Source organism: Leptidea sinapis, chromosome 28, assembly GCF_905404315.1.
Source record: "Leptidea sinapis chromosome 28, ilLepSina1.1, whole genome shotgun sequence".
Lineage (NCBI taxonomy): Eukaryota > Metazoa > Arthropoda > Insecta > Lepidoptera > Pieridae > Leptidea > Leptidea sinapis.
This window is the reverse complement of record NC_066292.1, coordinates 10423644-10438744: the sequence shown is the minus strand read 5'-3', so window position 1 is coordinate 10438744 and position 15101 is coordinate 10423644. Positions and strand designations below refer to the sequence as shown.

Below are 15101 nucleotides of genomic sequence, written 5' to 3'. Positions count from 1 at the left end.
AAAAGACTTACTAACTCGACCCAACCGAGTAGTAGGCATAACAAGTTTATGTTTGTTCCTCGTGTTAACATTATGAATGTCACAGTTTCTAGAAAAAAATGACAATTATTTACTTTGAGGTCCATTAATATCATGGTCTATGCTGTTAAGGGGACCGCCCCTATTTAAGGTAACCACCGAGCTACCGCAGTATCTGCCGTATCAATTATACGGGGCGTACGTAAGCAAAAATTAATAAAAAAATTTGCTAAATAAAAGGAATGACAGAACAATATTATATATTTTTATTAAAAAGAGAGCAAAAAAAAGAATGCTGGGAGAGTTTCTTGCGCCGCTTCTTCTCTCTCAGAGCGCTCTCATTTGTTTCCGAAGCGGTAGTAGTATCTAGTATATTAGAAATGTCATCAAAACGAATTCTAAAGAAATCAATTTTGAGAAAATAAAATATGCCTTTTTTGCCTTTGCTTTGCTGCTTGCCGAAAAAAACAAGGAGAGTGTATATATAATAATTTGAATTGTTTGTAAAAATTTTGGTCAAAGTGACTGATAGATAATTATGATGAATAAATATTTCTTTGTAAGAAATCTTTACTTTTCATAAGGGCCCCCAAACTAATTTTTATATGGGGACCCGCCAAGGCACGCTATTCCATTGATGCTGTTAGTTCTTTAGGAGTGTCCTTCTTAATAGCCAAACTTTAATGCAGTAGCAGTTATGTCATCGTGACAAATAAACAAGCCTGTATCAAACTGTTGATTCAGTTTAAGCTTATCATACATAATTCGTTTTCTATAGAAAAATGTATCCAAGTACTTGCAAATATTAAACAAAGAGTAAGCTCATTCTCATTTTCAAAATCTCAGTACTGTAACAATACTGTGCTTATATATACTAGAACATATAAGTTTGCTACAAACACCCAATTTTTTACACCAAAATCATAGATGCACCCGGGCGTAACATACCTCGCTATAAAAATAATCTTTTACAAACTCAATCAATTAAAATTTACAACCAGTTACAGATTACTATAAGCCGAAACAAATATTAATAAATTCATAAGCTTTAAAATGGACACTTTTGAAATAGGTTACTGAATACTTTGAGAGAAAAAAATTGCATGTCTGCCGCTCTGCTGTTCATTGCTATGCCTTACTAGGTGCATGTGATAACTTACTGATTTGTTAACCGTTTATAAATAAAACTTAACCAACATGAAGAAATCAAACTCTGTAGGTACTCCTAGTCATATAATATGAGAAGGTTTAATTTTCATGGATACCTGACTCTAGTCTCATTCAGTTCATTACGTAGCTGAGTTGTAGCAAAACGTTTCTTGTAAACCTCAATACACCTACAGAAAATGAAGACAGTTTATGACTTTGTGTTATTTAGTGCAAAGCTGAAATTGTTCGGCAGGATCCAGGTTACAACTTACATTCAGGTTTAATTTGCCAGCTTTAAGCGGGCGCAAAGATCTTCTAATTCCTCTGGTGTTTTTCATCTTCTATTTCCTCTGGTGTTTTTAATTTTCATTTACATAAAATTTTGATGAACATTCTTTTTTGTTATTTGGTAGACTTTTCGTGACAGGCATCGCCATGCTCGCTTAAATGTCATTGCTTTTGGCGGCGACTTGGGACGTGGCGTTCCCATCCCTAAAATATGGCCGAGGAAGGCGATGGCCGGTCCATGCGTCAAGCTTGTGAATTGCAATTGGCACTACTTGTGGTGGCTTGATGGTCCTATTACCGGTAAGTCTGCTTGGTGTTTTTAAAGTATTTTTTTTTATATATTAGCTAATAAAAGACTCGCATAATGCCTTTATTTATTTTAGGTGTGTGTGGATTGATACATCTACTGTAGATACTGAATAACTCTTGTGTTTTTATTTATTAATTTACTTTTTTTGTATTGTATACTTTTGAGTATTTTATTGCATCACTTTGCGTGTATTTTAATTAAAATAATTTGTAAATTAAATTGAAAATAAGAGTTTGTAATATCTAATCTGTTTTGAAAAGAGCAACCTAAGAGTTTCTTCGTTCTTTTCTAAGGAATCTGCTTTCCGAATGAGATGTATAAAAAATTACATATTTCAAGTGTGATTTGAAATTGACCACTGCCGCTCGTACTGTGGGTAAGTATACTATAGTAGAAGATACACAATAAAATGTTAAGACAAAAGGAATATTCCAGCGACTACATGTCTTCATTATTTCAATATCTATTGAATATTGAAACTACAAAGTTATTGAATCACTTAGAATAAGATTTGTAATGGTTCCTTGTTTATTGAACATCTTTACAATTATTTGCTTTGATATAGAGTTGCGGTAAATTATAACTTGATGGAGAATACAATCTGTAAAGGATTGATGTTACTAAATTTATACATTACTTGCTAACCCGAGGTTAACGTTGTTTTGCCATATAAATTATTTTTAGAGTTAGACCGTTTCTTGGACATTGCAACATTACTTTATTTTTCTTAAATAAAAGAATTTTTAAAATAAACGTAGCCTAAGTTACTCCTTACTACATCAGCTACCTGCCCATATAAATCTCGTCAAAATCGATCCAGCTATTTCAGAGATTAGCCGGAACAAACAGACAGACAGACAAAAATCAAAAAAAATTTTATATTAGTGTATGTATATATACATGTAGTAAAAAACGGTTATTTCAATATTGCAAACAGTCACTCCAATTTTATTTATATATATAATATATATTTATTTATTTATATATATATATATATATATATATATATATATATATATATAGATATATACATATATTTATATATATATACAGGTATATTTTTTTCCAGTAGAAACTTCCACATGAGGTCCCTCAAGGAGATCGGTAGTCAGGGCGGCAGTAAAGGTGTAACCCACCAGTACGATCAAGTGACGAATAGAAATCTATAAACAAGACTCATAATCACCTATTAAAAGGTCACAAAAATGTCCGAGGTTTATATTACTATACTTATACAGATAACATTAAAACATTCTTCCAAATTAACACCTTACTGGCACTTACTTAACGTGGCAGTAATGTCCAAAGTCTATTATGGTGGACGAACGTCTCTTTCGCACATTTCGTCGGCAGTATATTTTATTTTAGCAATTGAAATGTAATTATTTAGCAAAATGGTTAAAAACGTCAAGTTAGTTACATAATTTTATTAATTTAAAGGGGCACTTATCAGTTTTTAAGTTTGGATATGCTGTTTTTGGACAATTTTTCAGTGAACACATTGTTATTGGGTGGCGTTATATTCAAAGCGCAGTAAAATTTCCCAGTCATTTGGTCCCATATAAATTTTACATTGTTTGGCCCAGTCGTTTTCATTTTATGAAAATTTTTGTTAATCTCGATGATATGATTGTTTTTTGTGTTTTTTTAGGAGTTCTCATTAAAAAGTAAAAAATAAACAAAAACTTCGTTTAAAAAAACCGACTTCAAAAACTGAAAAGTATCAAATAACTAAAAATTTAATTTAATACACCTTTACCTTTAATATTATTAAAATACTATTATTTGTATGTGCTACATATTGATAGCTTTGAAGTCGGTGCCAAGCCAAATGTAACAGAAAGTACCTACACTCGCCACGTGTGACTTTGAGCGGGATAGCTTCGTGTAGAACAAAACAACCAAAGCGGACAGACATGCGTGGCCAGACAACCTTAATAATTACAGTGTCAGTAAGTAAGCTGTTTATAATATTAAGTTTTATTTTGTTTAGGACTTTGCACCGACTTAAAACCTATCAATAGGTAGCACATATAAATAATAGCATTTTATTAATATTAAAGGTAAAGGTGCATTAAATTAAATTTTTAGTTATTTGATACTTTTCAGCTTTTGAAGTCAGTTTGTTTAAATGAAGTTTTTTTTTAATGATCGCATAATATATCTTTACTTATTTACAGTATGCGCATTGGTACATCTACTGCACTCATAATGTTTTTGGGTATTTATTTATGTTTTAATTTATTACTTATATTTTTAATTATGTAGGTCAAAACTTTTAAGTATTCTTGATTCAGTTGCATACATTGTACAAATATAATGTAAAATGGTGAAGAGTGTCAATGAGATTCTTGCCTCTTCTTCTAATGAATGCTCAACTTTGCCGAAGTGGTGGTAAATATCTAGTATCACTAAGAATTATTTTTTATAATTTGATAGTAACTTGCCCCTGGCATACAAATATTTAATACTAACTGCCCGTTACTAATTTTATGCAAAATCAACCCCATATTTCTTCCCAGGTCTTCTTATTATTCTTATTATTGTGTTTCGGTCTGAAGTGCTCCGTACCTAGTGACATGACTGGGCAAACAAGACTTAATATCTTATGTCTCGGCGCTCAGAATTAATGGGTTTTTTTTTAAGAATCCTGAGCGGCACTGCAATGTAATGGGCAGGGCGTATCAAATACCACCAGCTGAACGTCCTATTCGCCTCGTCCATTATTGTCATAAAAAAGATAATTAATGGTTTTTTATGACTAGTCCGAAATACTTTTCATTTACGCCTTAATTATAGAGCCCTCGGTTTTACAAAAAAATGTGTTAACCTTTAAACAGATAATTGTTTACACATTTATATGTATTTGAAAAGTATATTGATTAATGCTAATAAAAATTTGCAAACGATATAACTTTATTATCTCATTCACACAATCAACATCTTACTCTGACTAATATCCATAATGACTGGCCTCTTAAATTGTGACTCACGCTGTGTATAACGTATTAAATTTAGCAGTGCTTTCAAATTCGATTGAGGAAATAACTATCATATTAATTTCTGTCTTCCTATGTCGTAATTAGTGTACGCGGACCTTATAACCTGCATGGAGTATTTAATGTGCTTGTATGATTTCATGTGTAGAGTCGAGATCGAGCTCGGTCACAGAACGCATCGTTAAAAATTGGCGGGAAACTCGCGTATGCAATGACATTTTTTGACCACAGACTGTAATTACTTTTTATCACTGGTTGACAACTTCCCACAGTGTATGAAGATGTAGTTTTATTTTTTGTTTATGTTTATAACCAGTTTTCGTGTTGTGATATTACCATGAAGTTTTTAGTATTTATAATATTGGCACGTTATTTTGTGCGCTGCGATGATGACAGGTAATATGTTCATATTGTTTTATCAAGGAATTTAAAACATAAATGTTATATATCTCCTTTTAACATAATAATATTAAGGTGTAAGAAAGTTTAATAATTGGTTTTTAATTAAATTATTCATTATTACTGCATAAGTATTTTTTTTTACTTTTTATTAATCAAAGATGTACCTACTAGGCACCGTATATTTTTAATAGATAATTATACATTACACATACTGATATAGACATTATTGATAGCAAATATCGTATTTACGTTCCTATATTTCGATAAAGTTTAGATAGGTATATTTATTATACCTATGTCTAATAATAATAATCGAGTATTGGACAAAAGTTAGTAGTAAGTAAAACACACAAAAAAATTATTCAATTTTTATTATTTTTATTACTCTGACATATATTTACAGTAAGCAGCAATTATCAAAAACCATTTGGAACAAATCGATGAGATAATTATCTTATGTATTTTCGATAAAAGTGTGTAGACCGTATAAGTACATACAAGAGATATTTATTTTAAACATAGGTAGGACGAGTTCCTTGGCAGCTGATTCAAAAGTTGTTTTTAAAGATTATTCGGCTCTAATATAGATAAACAAACAACAAAGCATTTTTAAATTGTGTTAATATACAGTGAACATCTTGTATTGTAACAACTACTTAAATTAAATTTTATCCAAAATATTGCGTTAAGAAGTAAAAATATAGAAACATACAGTTTCCAAAGTTTTTTTTTTATTTATTGTTCTATTATGATTACATTTATTTTAATCGTTTATTTACTATAATATCAAAACGTTTGCGGGCTAGATTATAGGTACAACAACGGCGCCTATTTCTGCCGTGAAGCAGTAATGTGTAAGCATTATTGTGTTTCGGTCTTAATGGCACCGTAGCTGGTGAAATTACTGGGCAAATCAGACTTAACATATTATGCCTCAAGGTGACGAGCGCAATTGTAGTGCTGCTCAGGCTTTTTGGATTTTTCAATTATCCTGAGTGGTACTGAATTTTAAGGGCAGGGCGTATCAATTACTATCAATTCAACGTCCTGCTCGTCTCGTTCCTTATTATCACAAAAAAAGAGGACAATGACGTATTTACATACGGAGTTGCTGTAACAAAGTGTGGACACAAATTATGATATTAATTTGTGGTGCTTGTGTATGATATTAACAAAGAGAGATTTAACAGTAACAGAAAAAAAACTGAGTAGTACGTCTGAAGTAAGCAGACAATTTGGGAGCACGGCAGTGCCCCGCCAAGTCGAGCAAAAACAAGCGGCACGGTCGTACCATTCTTTTCTGGAAGCAGCACAGGCCATTATCGACACCCTACAACTTCGTTGTGGATAAAACTAGAAGAACTGAATTTTCAGTAACCAAGCAGGCGTTCTATAATCACAGTACATTTTATATTTCATTCAATTTGAACCAGTAGCTCAAGAATTATAACGAGTCAAAATTTCTTAATTTAGTCACTCACTGACTGAGAGACGGTTCATAAAAACTACGGCACTTCTAGCAGACATAGAAGCTTCAAGTTTAGAATACAATTATGGCTTTATAAATAAACTTGACATAAATTTTTACCTGAGAATAATGCAAGAATATGCAAAACTATATCGCTGACAACACTGTCAATACAATGATAATTCAAAATTTTTCAAACGGACTTACACATAAACGTAGGAAACGTTCGAATATGCCAATCATTTATGTAAAATGTCTATTTGTAAATATTTTGCATATTCTTGGTTTATTCTCAGGTATAAGTTCATACCAAGTTTATTTTGTAAGGCCGTTAGTGTTCAATTAATTTTAATTATTAACCAAGGGAAAACCAAAATACTTTGCAATTTCGGGCATGTTTTCTGGATACACTAACTGCATAAATAAATTTAATCTATTTATTTAAACCAAAAAAGGATTTTTAATATTGATATGGTCAATATTAGATATTGCTAGGTTTGCTAATTACGTAATAGCTTAACACAAGAACCGTGAAGTTGGGACGGAATAAATTGACCGACTTGGTTGGTTTTTGATGTTTGAGAATATTCGAGAAGAATTCCAACAGATAAACTTCAATGTTCAAATTTATATAAGTAATGACAATTCTATCTGTTATTTATGCTTTTTTATGGGATTCTGTCGCCCACATTCTCGTGTTGCAAGAGAATGTGGGCGGCGGTGATCACTTAGCACCAGGTGACCCGTACGCTTGTCTGTCCTCCTCTTCCATAAAAAGAGATTAAATGATGGTCATAGGTATCATTGGGTTTCTTCCAGTTATTTCCTCTTTCACTACAACATTTTTTTCAACGAAGCATCTTTACAAAAAGAATTAATTGAATCCTCCAACATTTGATGATGAGAATATGCGATAATTTTTATTTTAGCCATATTTTTTGATTCCATAATATTTCCTAATGCTAAAATTCAAATGTATGTTTTTATTAGTTATTAGCTTGCACACCTAACTATGCAACAAACTAACAAACTCCGTAAATTAATATAATATAAACTATAAACTAATTTATAAAATATAACAATTATTATATTTATATTAAATTTAAAAAGCTTCTCACTTTTTCCAACTAAGTATAATAAAGTAGATTCAGATAATTAAAATATAAAAACGTTATGACAAATTAAAAACGCTTAATTTAGCTTTACTTGAATAAAGATTGAGCTGGGTTTGACCTGTAAGTTTTTTTTTTACAACAAAGAGGATATAAGTTAACACTTACCATACTTAAATAAATATATATTCACTTCTTTATAGTAACTAATAAGGTTAAGGTATTTAAATAGTTAAGAGATCGTAAATATGCAGATATATTTGTTATTAATAAAGGCATTATTGCAAATTTAAATTTTCAAATATCCTGGTTCAATTTATTGATTAAATGTATAGGCATACCTTATAAAGTTTATCAATGCAGTATTCCTACCGATACAATAGTATGGTAGTACTATTAGTATTCTATTATATTATATTTTACCAGTGGGAGGCTCCTTTGCACAGGATGCTGGCTAGATTATGGGTACGACAACGGTGCCTATTTTGCCGTGAAGCAGTAATGTGTAAACATTATTGTGTTTCCGCCGTAGCTAGTGAAATTACTGGGCAAACGAGATTCAACATCTTATGTCTCAAGGAGACGAGCGCAATTGTAGTGCCACTCAGAATTGATTTTTTCTGAGCGACACTGCATTGTATTGGGCAGGGCGTATCATTTACCATCAGCTGAACGTCCTGCTCGTCTTGTCCCTTATTGTCATAAAAAAATATACTCTTTGCTGTTAGTTATGTTCTGCCGGTGGCGGCGAGTGAGTACCGTGGGGCGAGGTCCTTTGGCGATTAATAATGAATTGAACGAAATTGTCAATGATTTTTTAATTTCGTGGGATAATACATTGTTTCTTTTACTCATAATGTGTTCATGTTATGGTATCTTATCATCCACTTTTATTGTTTGATAATTTACAAGATATATGTATATTTAATAATTTTAATAACGATTAGGAAATCTCTCCACCCATAACGAATACTAAATAATAAATACTTATTTAGGTATAAATAGGTCTAAAAAAAGTTTCTTTAAAAAGCCGAGACGGAGAAAACAATAATTGAGTATCAAATCGATTATTTGTAGGAATCATAAATCTAAGATTATATATCTACCTATACAAAAAGAATATGTTCTATTTTTTCGGCTTGCTATTAAATCGCGTTTTGTAAGTTCTAATTTGTTTTCGTCAGTTTTGTCTTCGGTGTACTTTTTAGTCCCAAAAACAACATCAACTACCAACTTATAACTAAAAGACTCGAATTTCTTTTTATATTTCCGCCCTGAAAATATACACATCCCTGTGTCCAAATTTCTTCTGTGGTTCTTTTTTATGGAAAAGGAGGACAAACGAGCGTACGGGTTACCTGGTGTTAAGTGATCACCGTCGCCCACATTCTCTTGAAGTACCAGAGGAATCACAGGAGCGTTATCGGCCTTTAAGAAAGGTGTACGCGCTTTTTTGAAAGATTCTTGTAACTTAATAATTTGTTTTTTCTTAAGTGATAACCCTCACTTCTATGATAATTACACAAATTAAATTTCTAAAGAGCCTCTTCCACTGAACGGTTGGCTCAGCGAAAGAGTGCTCGGAAAGAGAGGTCGCGGGTTCAAGTCTTGCATCGTTCACAAATTTTATTTACAAAATAAACTTAACTTCTCAACTTCCAACTACAAGGCCAAACTTATGAAAATATTGTATTGTTATCGGTCGCTGATATGTGTGCAAATATTAATGTGATTACGTCGAAAAAAAATCTGTTACATCGATTATATTTTATTATTATAATACGAGAAATAAGGTATTGCTTTTAACTAAACCTAAGAAGGCTTCATAAGATACATAATAGCTTTAAGGGTAAATGTATACACTTTTATTATAAAGTCCCAGCCACTGTTCAGTCATTATCTACAAATAAATTTAAATGTTTTATAAAAAATTTGGCTCTATCGTAAATCCTTCTACTTCACAGCTGAATATCTAAGTGATCGGGCAGCCTGGGACTAGATTATGATTATTTTAATTGCAATAGCAATGACAGTACAATATTGTATATTTTTATTAAAAATAGCGCAAAAAAAGAATTCTGGGAGAGTTTCTTGCGCCGCTTCTTCTCTCTCAGAGCGCCATTTGTTACCGAAGCGGTAGTAGTATCAATTTAAAAAAAATTAATGCCTTTTTTAATAATAAATCCCTACGTTCGCCTGCAACTTAATAACAAGTGTGAGAAAGTGATAACATGATACTTACTAATGAAAACCGGAACAAAAACAATGCACAAAACAATTACATGGAGAATGTGCTGTCCGCGCGTTATATTCATGTCATGTCGTACGTGATACAGCAACTCAATGTTACATTTCAGCTGAACGAAGCGATTCTCAAGAGATCGTTTCACCTGTGATACCACTGGCGGGTTGACCTGATTTCTACCGCATATTGCCATTAATTATAAAATCGGAGAGCTTCATCATTCGCTTTATGTTTTTTTTTATGAAAATGAGAGACGAGACGAGCAGGACATTCAGCTCATGGTAAAACCCAAATATTCTGAGCGCCACTACAATTGCGCTCGTCACCTTGAGACACAAGATGTTATGTTATGGTAAATGTTATGTTACCACTCTGTATCAACTACCAACATCCATAATAATATGTTGTAGACATTATTAATTAATTTTGAAGTTTCACTGAGCTTCAATGAGCGCACTGAGTGCTTTAATTTGTGGTTACTGAATGAAAGTGAGCTTTCACGCCATGCAGGTAACAGCGCGAACGCTCAGAGCAAGATTGAGCACAGTAATTTAAGATAATTTTTATGACAGTACGGGACGAGACGAGCATCATGTAATGCTGATGGTAATTGATACGCCCTGCCCATTACAATGCAGTGCCGCTCGGTATTCTTGAAAAACCCAGAAATTCTGAGTGCTCGTCACCTTGAGATATAAAATTTTAAGTCTCATTTGCCCAGTAATTTCACTAGATACGGCGTCCTTCAGAACGAAACACAGTAATGCTTACACATTACTGCTTCACGGCAGAAATAGGTGCCGTTGTGGTACCCATAATCTAGCCGGAAATCTATAATCTATACTGTGAAAAGGAGCCTCCCACTGGTAATATTACCTATACAAACTTATTGTCCAGACGTCATTACTTTATGGATATAGAAAAAAAATGTATTTCATAGATATTACTTATGTCTCCTTGATAACTTGTAGTTTTAAACACAAACCAGTTTTTTTAACTTTCTAGTTACTTTCTCTTGCCGTTTTAACCTGTATGACAATTTAATCTATATGACATCGACAAAATAGATTCATGATTCACATTGCTGATAATTGTTTTGAAATCATAAAAAACAGGTTAATATTTGCACAAAATACATTTTTCGACAATGAGTGGACTGCCAGTGTCTTGTCCCTGCTTAATCTTATATATAAAATTCTCGTGTCACAATGTTCGTTCCCGTACTCCTCCGAAACGGCTAGACCGATTCTCATGAAATTTTGTGAGCATATTGAGTAGGTCTGAGAATCGGCCAACATCTATTTTTCATCCCCCTAAATGTTAAGGGTGGTCTACACGACATTTTTTTTTTAATTTTTTGACTTTTTTTTTAATTTGTTTGATTATGAGTCAGCATTAAAAAATACATACAACTTCAAATTTTCACCCATCTACGATCAACAGATACTTTTGTATCGCAATTTTAATATCGGCAATACAACGTTTGCTGGGTCAGCTAGTAATATTATAATTAATGTGAATGTAAGTTTGTTTGTGACGCTTTAACGCTTAAACCACTGAACCAATTTTGATTAAATTTAGAACAGAGATAGACTAGAGGTTGGAAAAGGACATAGGCTAATTTTTGTTGCGAAAAAATAAATGGAGGGGTAGTTGGAGATGGAGATTTATATGGAAGTTCGTCCTTATCGAAGATGACACCTTAAATTTTGTATTTAGGCATTTTTGCAACTTTGACCTACATGGAGATGAAATAGGAGATTAAAGTTCGCAGGGAAATACTATTAAAGAGACTGTCCACATTGACAAGGGATAGCCGCCTTATCGTAGAAGAGCACCGCCAGCAGCGGAAAGACCAGTTCGTATGTGTATTATTTGCAAATTATCCCAAAAAATAAAAAGATCTTTCCAAAGTAACTATTCCACGCGGACTAAGTCGCGGGTAAAAACTAGTAAAATCATAACAGTTGCTTGCAAATGCATGTTCTAGCGAATTTCGACGTACTTGTTTATTATGACACTAAGAAAATGACCTTAAGGTCCAATTTTGTCGATAGTACGTAATATCTATAAAATATATCAACAGGAAAAATATAACTCAGGCTGGGATAAAACCGTACGCGCGTCATGGTGATTGATTGATCGCTTAGGCCTATCACAGACGACAGAGTTTCCGAGACGCACATTTTAGTCTGTGATAACAAAACATATAGAATTATATGCAGTACCGCAAACGACACACATAAGTTTGTCACACTTACTTAATGAGGGATGGCGATTCTTTCCGAATAAGATTGATTTTTAAATCGATTTGAATCGTTAGCTGATGAATCGATTCACAAACAAATCTAAGGTCTACATCTAAAGAATTGATTTAATTTCCAAGTTTGCATTTATTATAATGTAAATGAATATATATGAAAACATACCGTAATAAATGATATCTTATTTATAATTCGATAATTTTTTAACGAAAAAATTAAATTTCCAAATGCTCTATATCGAAGCTTTTTAAAGCCGGTTTCAAGATAATTAGCAGCTCGGTAAATTTAGTAACAGACGTTTTATAAAATTTGAAAAACTTATTTGGATAACTATATCCAATTTCATAAACTTTCCTTTCTAAAACTATTTAGAAAGGAAAGTTTATGAAAGGGCTCCTTTAATAATCTTTCTGAAAAAATAGGATGAAACCCGAAATTATCTGTATCTTTTTCTTTTTTTGTAACTCAAGTACGCAATAATATAACGCAATCTCTGTTGTTCCATTGCGTGTACACTCTACAGTTCTGCCGAAATAATGTACGTCGTATGCGTTGAGTCTGTGAAATATCTGCCAAACGTCAAAAGACATTTTGCGCACAATGCAGACTTTTTGTGTGCCGCAGACTCGACAGCACAAAAAGTGCGTCGTTTGTGATAGGCCTTATTTGCCTCGCGGATTCAGCAGTAGATATGTTTTCGTACCTAAAGCGCTGAGTGACACACGCCTGCCGCAGTCACAGCTATATTTGCCAAATGTCTTTAACCGATATAAGTCATTGACTTCACTATTATAATTATAATTCCTGGTTGAATATGCTTTGCGTAGCTCATGTGCGTGCAGGAATTCGTGCCAAAAGAGAACGGGAACCCCATTATCTCTACTCCACTTTTCATATATATATATATATATATATTAAATTTTTATGGGGTAGTGCAGATGATATTAATACCTACCATCTTTGTCCTGCAGAAGAGGGCTATTCGCGCTATTTATAACCTAAAGAATCATTAAACCCGAACGAGCGTTACATGGCTGAGCGTGACGACCCAGCCTCATTCAATACCCACCAAAGAAAGTGAACAGAGTGCTTAAAAAACGAAGCGAAAACATGTTTACTCAAAAAGGAATAAATATTAGTACTTGTGATGTTTAGGATATGTGTATTACTGTATACGTCATAATATTATGACTCATGTAATTTACGTTCGGTAACATGCGTTACTCATGTAGTGATTTTAATCAATAAAGTGCAAATACATGCGCTCTTATATTAATGGGGATTTCAATCATGTGTTTGTGAAATAATTGAATGTAACCACAAACTCCGTAATAAACGTAGCTCAGTATTATAATATCAACGACTACATTTTAATTATGTACCAACTAAGATCAGGCGATTTTGAATTATTTAGATATCGTAAATACTTACGATCTGCCAAACAGTTTTCTTCGTAGCGAACAGTTATTATGTTAAACACATGCAATTATAAGATGTTAAACTATTAAAAATTTAAGGTAGGATGCCTTAAATTACTACTAAATACTAACATTATAGTATTATTTATTAGTGAAAGTGTAGCAAGGTGGTTAGTACGGTTTAGCGCGGGGCCAAGAAGTGAACAGTTAGCTGAAGATTTAAGAATAAAGGAGACGGATACCCTTTCATACATTATTGGGCCAAGATGTAAAAGGATGAAATTAGTGTCAATAAATAGCTACTAAATTAAAAAAGCAGCACTGAGAATTTGAGGATTTTTGGCAATCTGAGTGATAGGTTTTGTAAAATTGAAGTTGTGCAATATAAGGGCAACAATCTATACTAAAACAGCTGATTTTTGAAATGCGATTGTTTTTTTGTTAATAACGATAATGATCGTACAAGTTTAGCAATATCAGAATTCAAATAGAAAGAAGGAAAATATCAATAAAACAACGGGAAACACTCAAATGGCAAATCGCGTAGGATACGCACAAACGATACTACGAAACGAGTGATTGACAATTGACATTCTAGACAATTCTGTGGCTGTCACACTGTCAGCACAGATTAAAAATACAGAATGAGATTCAGAATCGACTTTTTCTTCGATCGATTTCTTTATAATATTAAGTTGATATTTTTTTTAACTTAAGACATTATGTTATGTTAAGTATAATGTATTTTTTCAGGTAGATACTTTTATTGAATCAATCATCTGGTGCAAGTGGATTTGGGTTGAAATGTATTAACTCATTCACATTAATCGATTATAGTAATCGATATCCCATTTTAATCGTGAATTTTAAGATACTAAAAACTAAATTTTAAGATTTTTTGTTTTCTAGATTGTGAATTAGGGTAATTTTCTATATTTTGAAATAAAAAAATATGACATTTTTTTTAAACAACGACAACAAATTTTTTTATTACATTTTGGCCCAGTCTCCTTTGTGAATTGTATTAAAATATGTTCATAAATATGATTAGTAAGTAAATATAACTGATTTCGTAATTCTAAAATGACGGTGAAAAAAAAATAATAAAACCTCATTTAGGTATTCCATTTATTGTTAAGGCTCCACCGGAATTGTGTTCAGCACATTTGTTCACAAACATTTTTTACAGAACTCCGTTATGCACCTACAGAGTTCCAGGTCCTTTCAGTCTCTGTTTCCACCTACAAAGTTGTGCGTAACTTTTCTTGCGTACAGTCCAACACACTTGCAAACGAACAGGTTCATTTCGAGAGCGTCCTGCCCTCAGTCGTTAAGATGGACGGGCAGTTGAGTAACAATTAAAAACTGTAGCCAACTGATGATATGCATTATGCTTTTTATTCCTAATCTAATAATCGATATGACTCG

General features: G+C 32.5%; 1 protein-coding gene across 2 annotated transcripts in view; it reads left to right on the top strand.

Moving 5' to 3' along the window:
- The first annotated feature begins 4916 nt into the window (after nt 1-4916).
- The window catches only part of LOC126973172 (hyaluronidase A-like), a 30005-nt gene continuing 19820 nt past the window's right edge, over nt 4917-15101 (top strand). For both annotated transcript variants that reach the window (XM_050820384.1, XM_050820383.1), the window contains exon 1: nt 4917-5160. In XM_050820384.1, the coding sequence (XP_050676341.1) occupies nt 5102-5160 (59 nt within the window). In that variant the 5' untranslated portion in view covers nt 4917-5101. The remainder of the gene's footprint in view (nt 5161-15101) is intronic.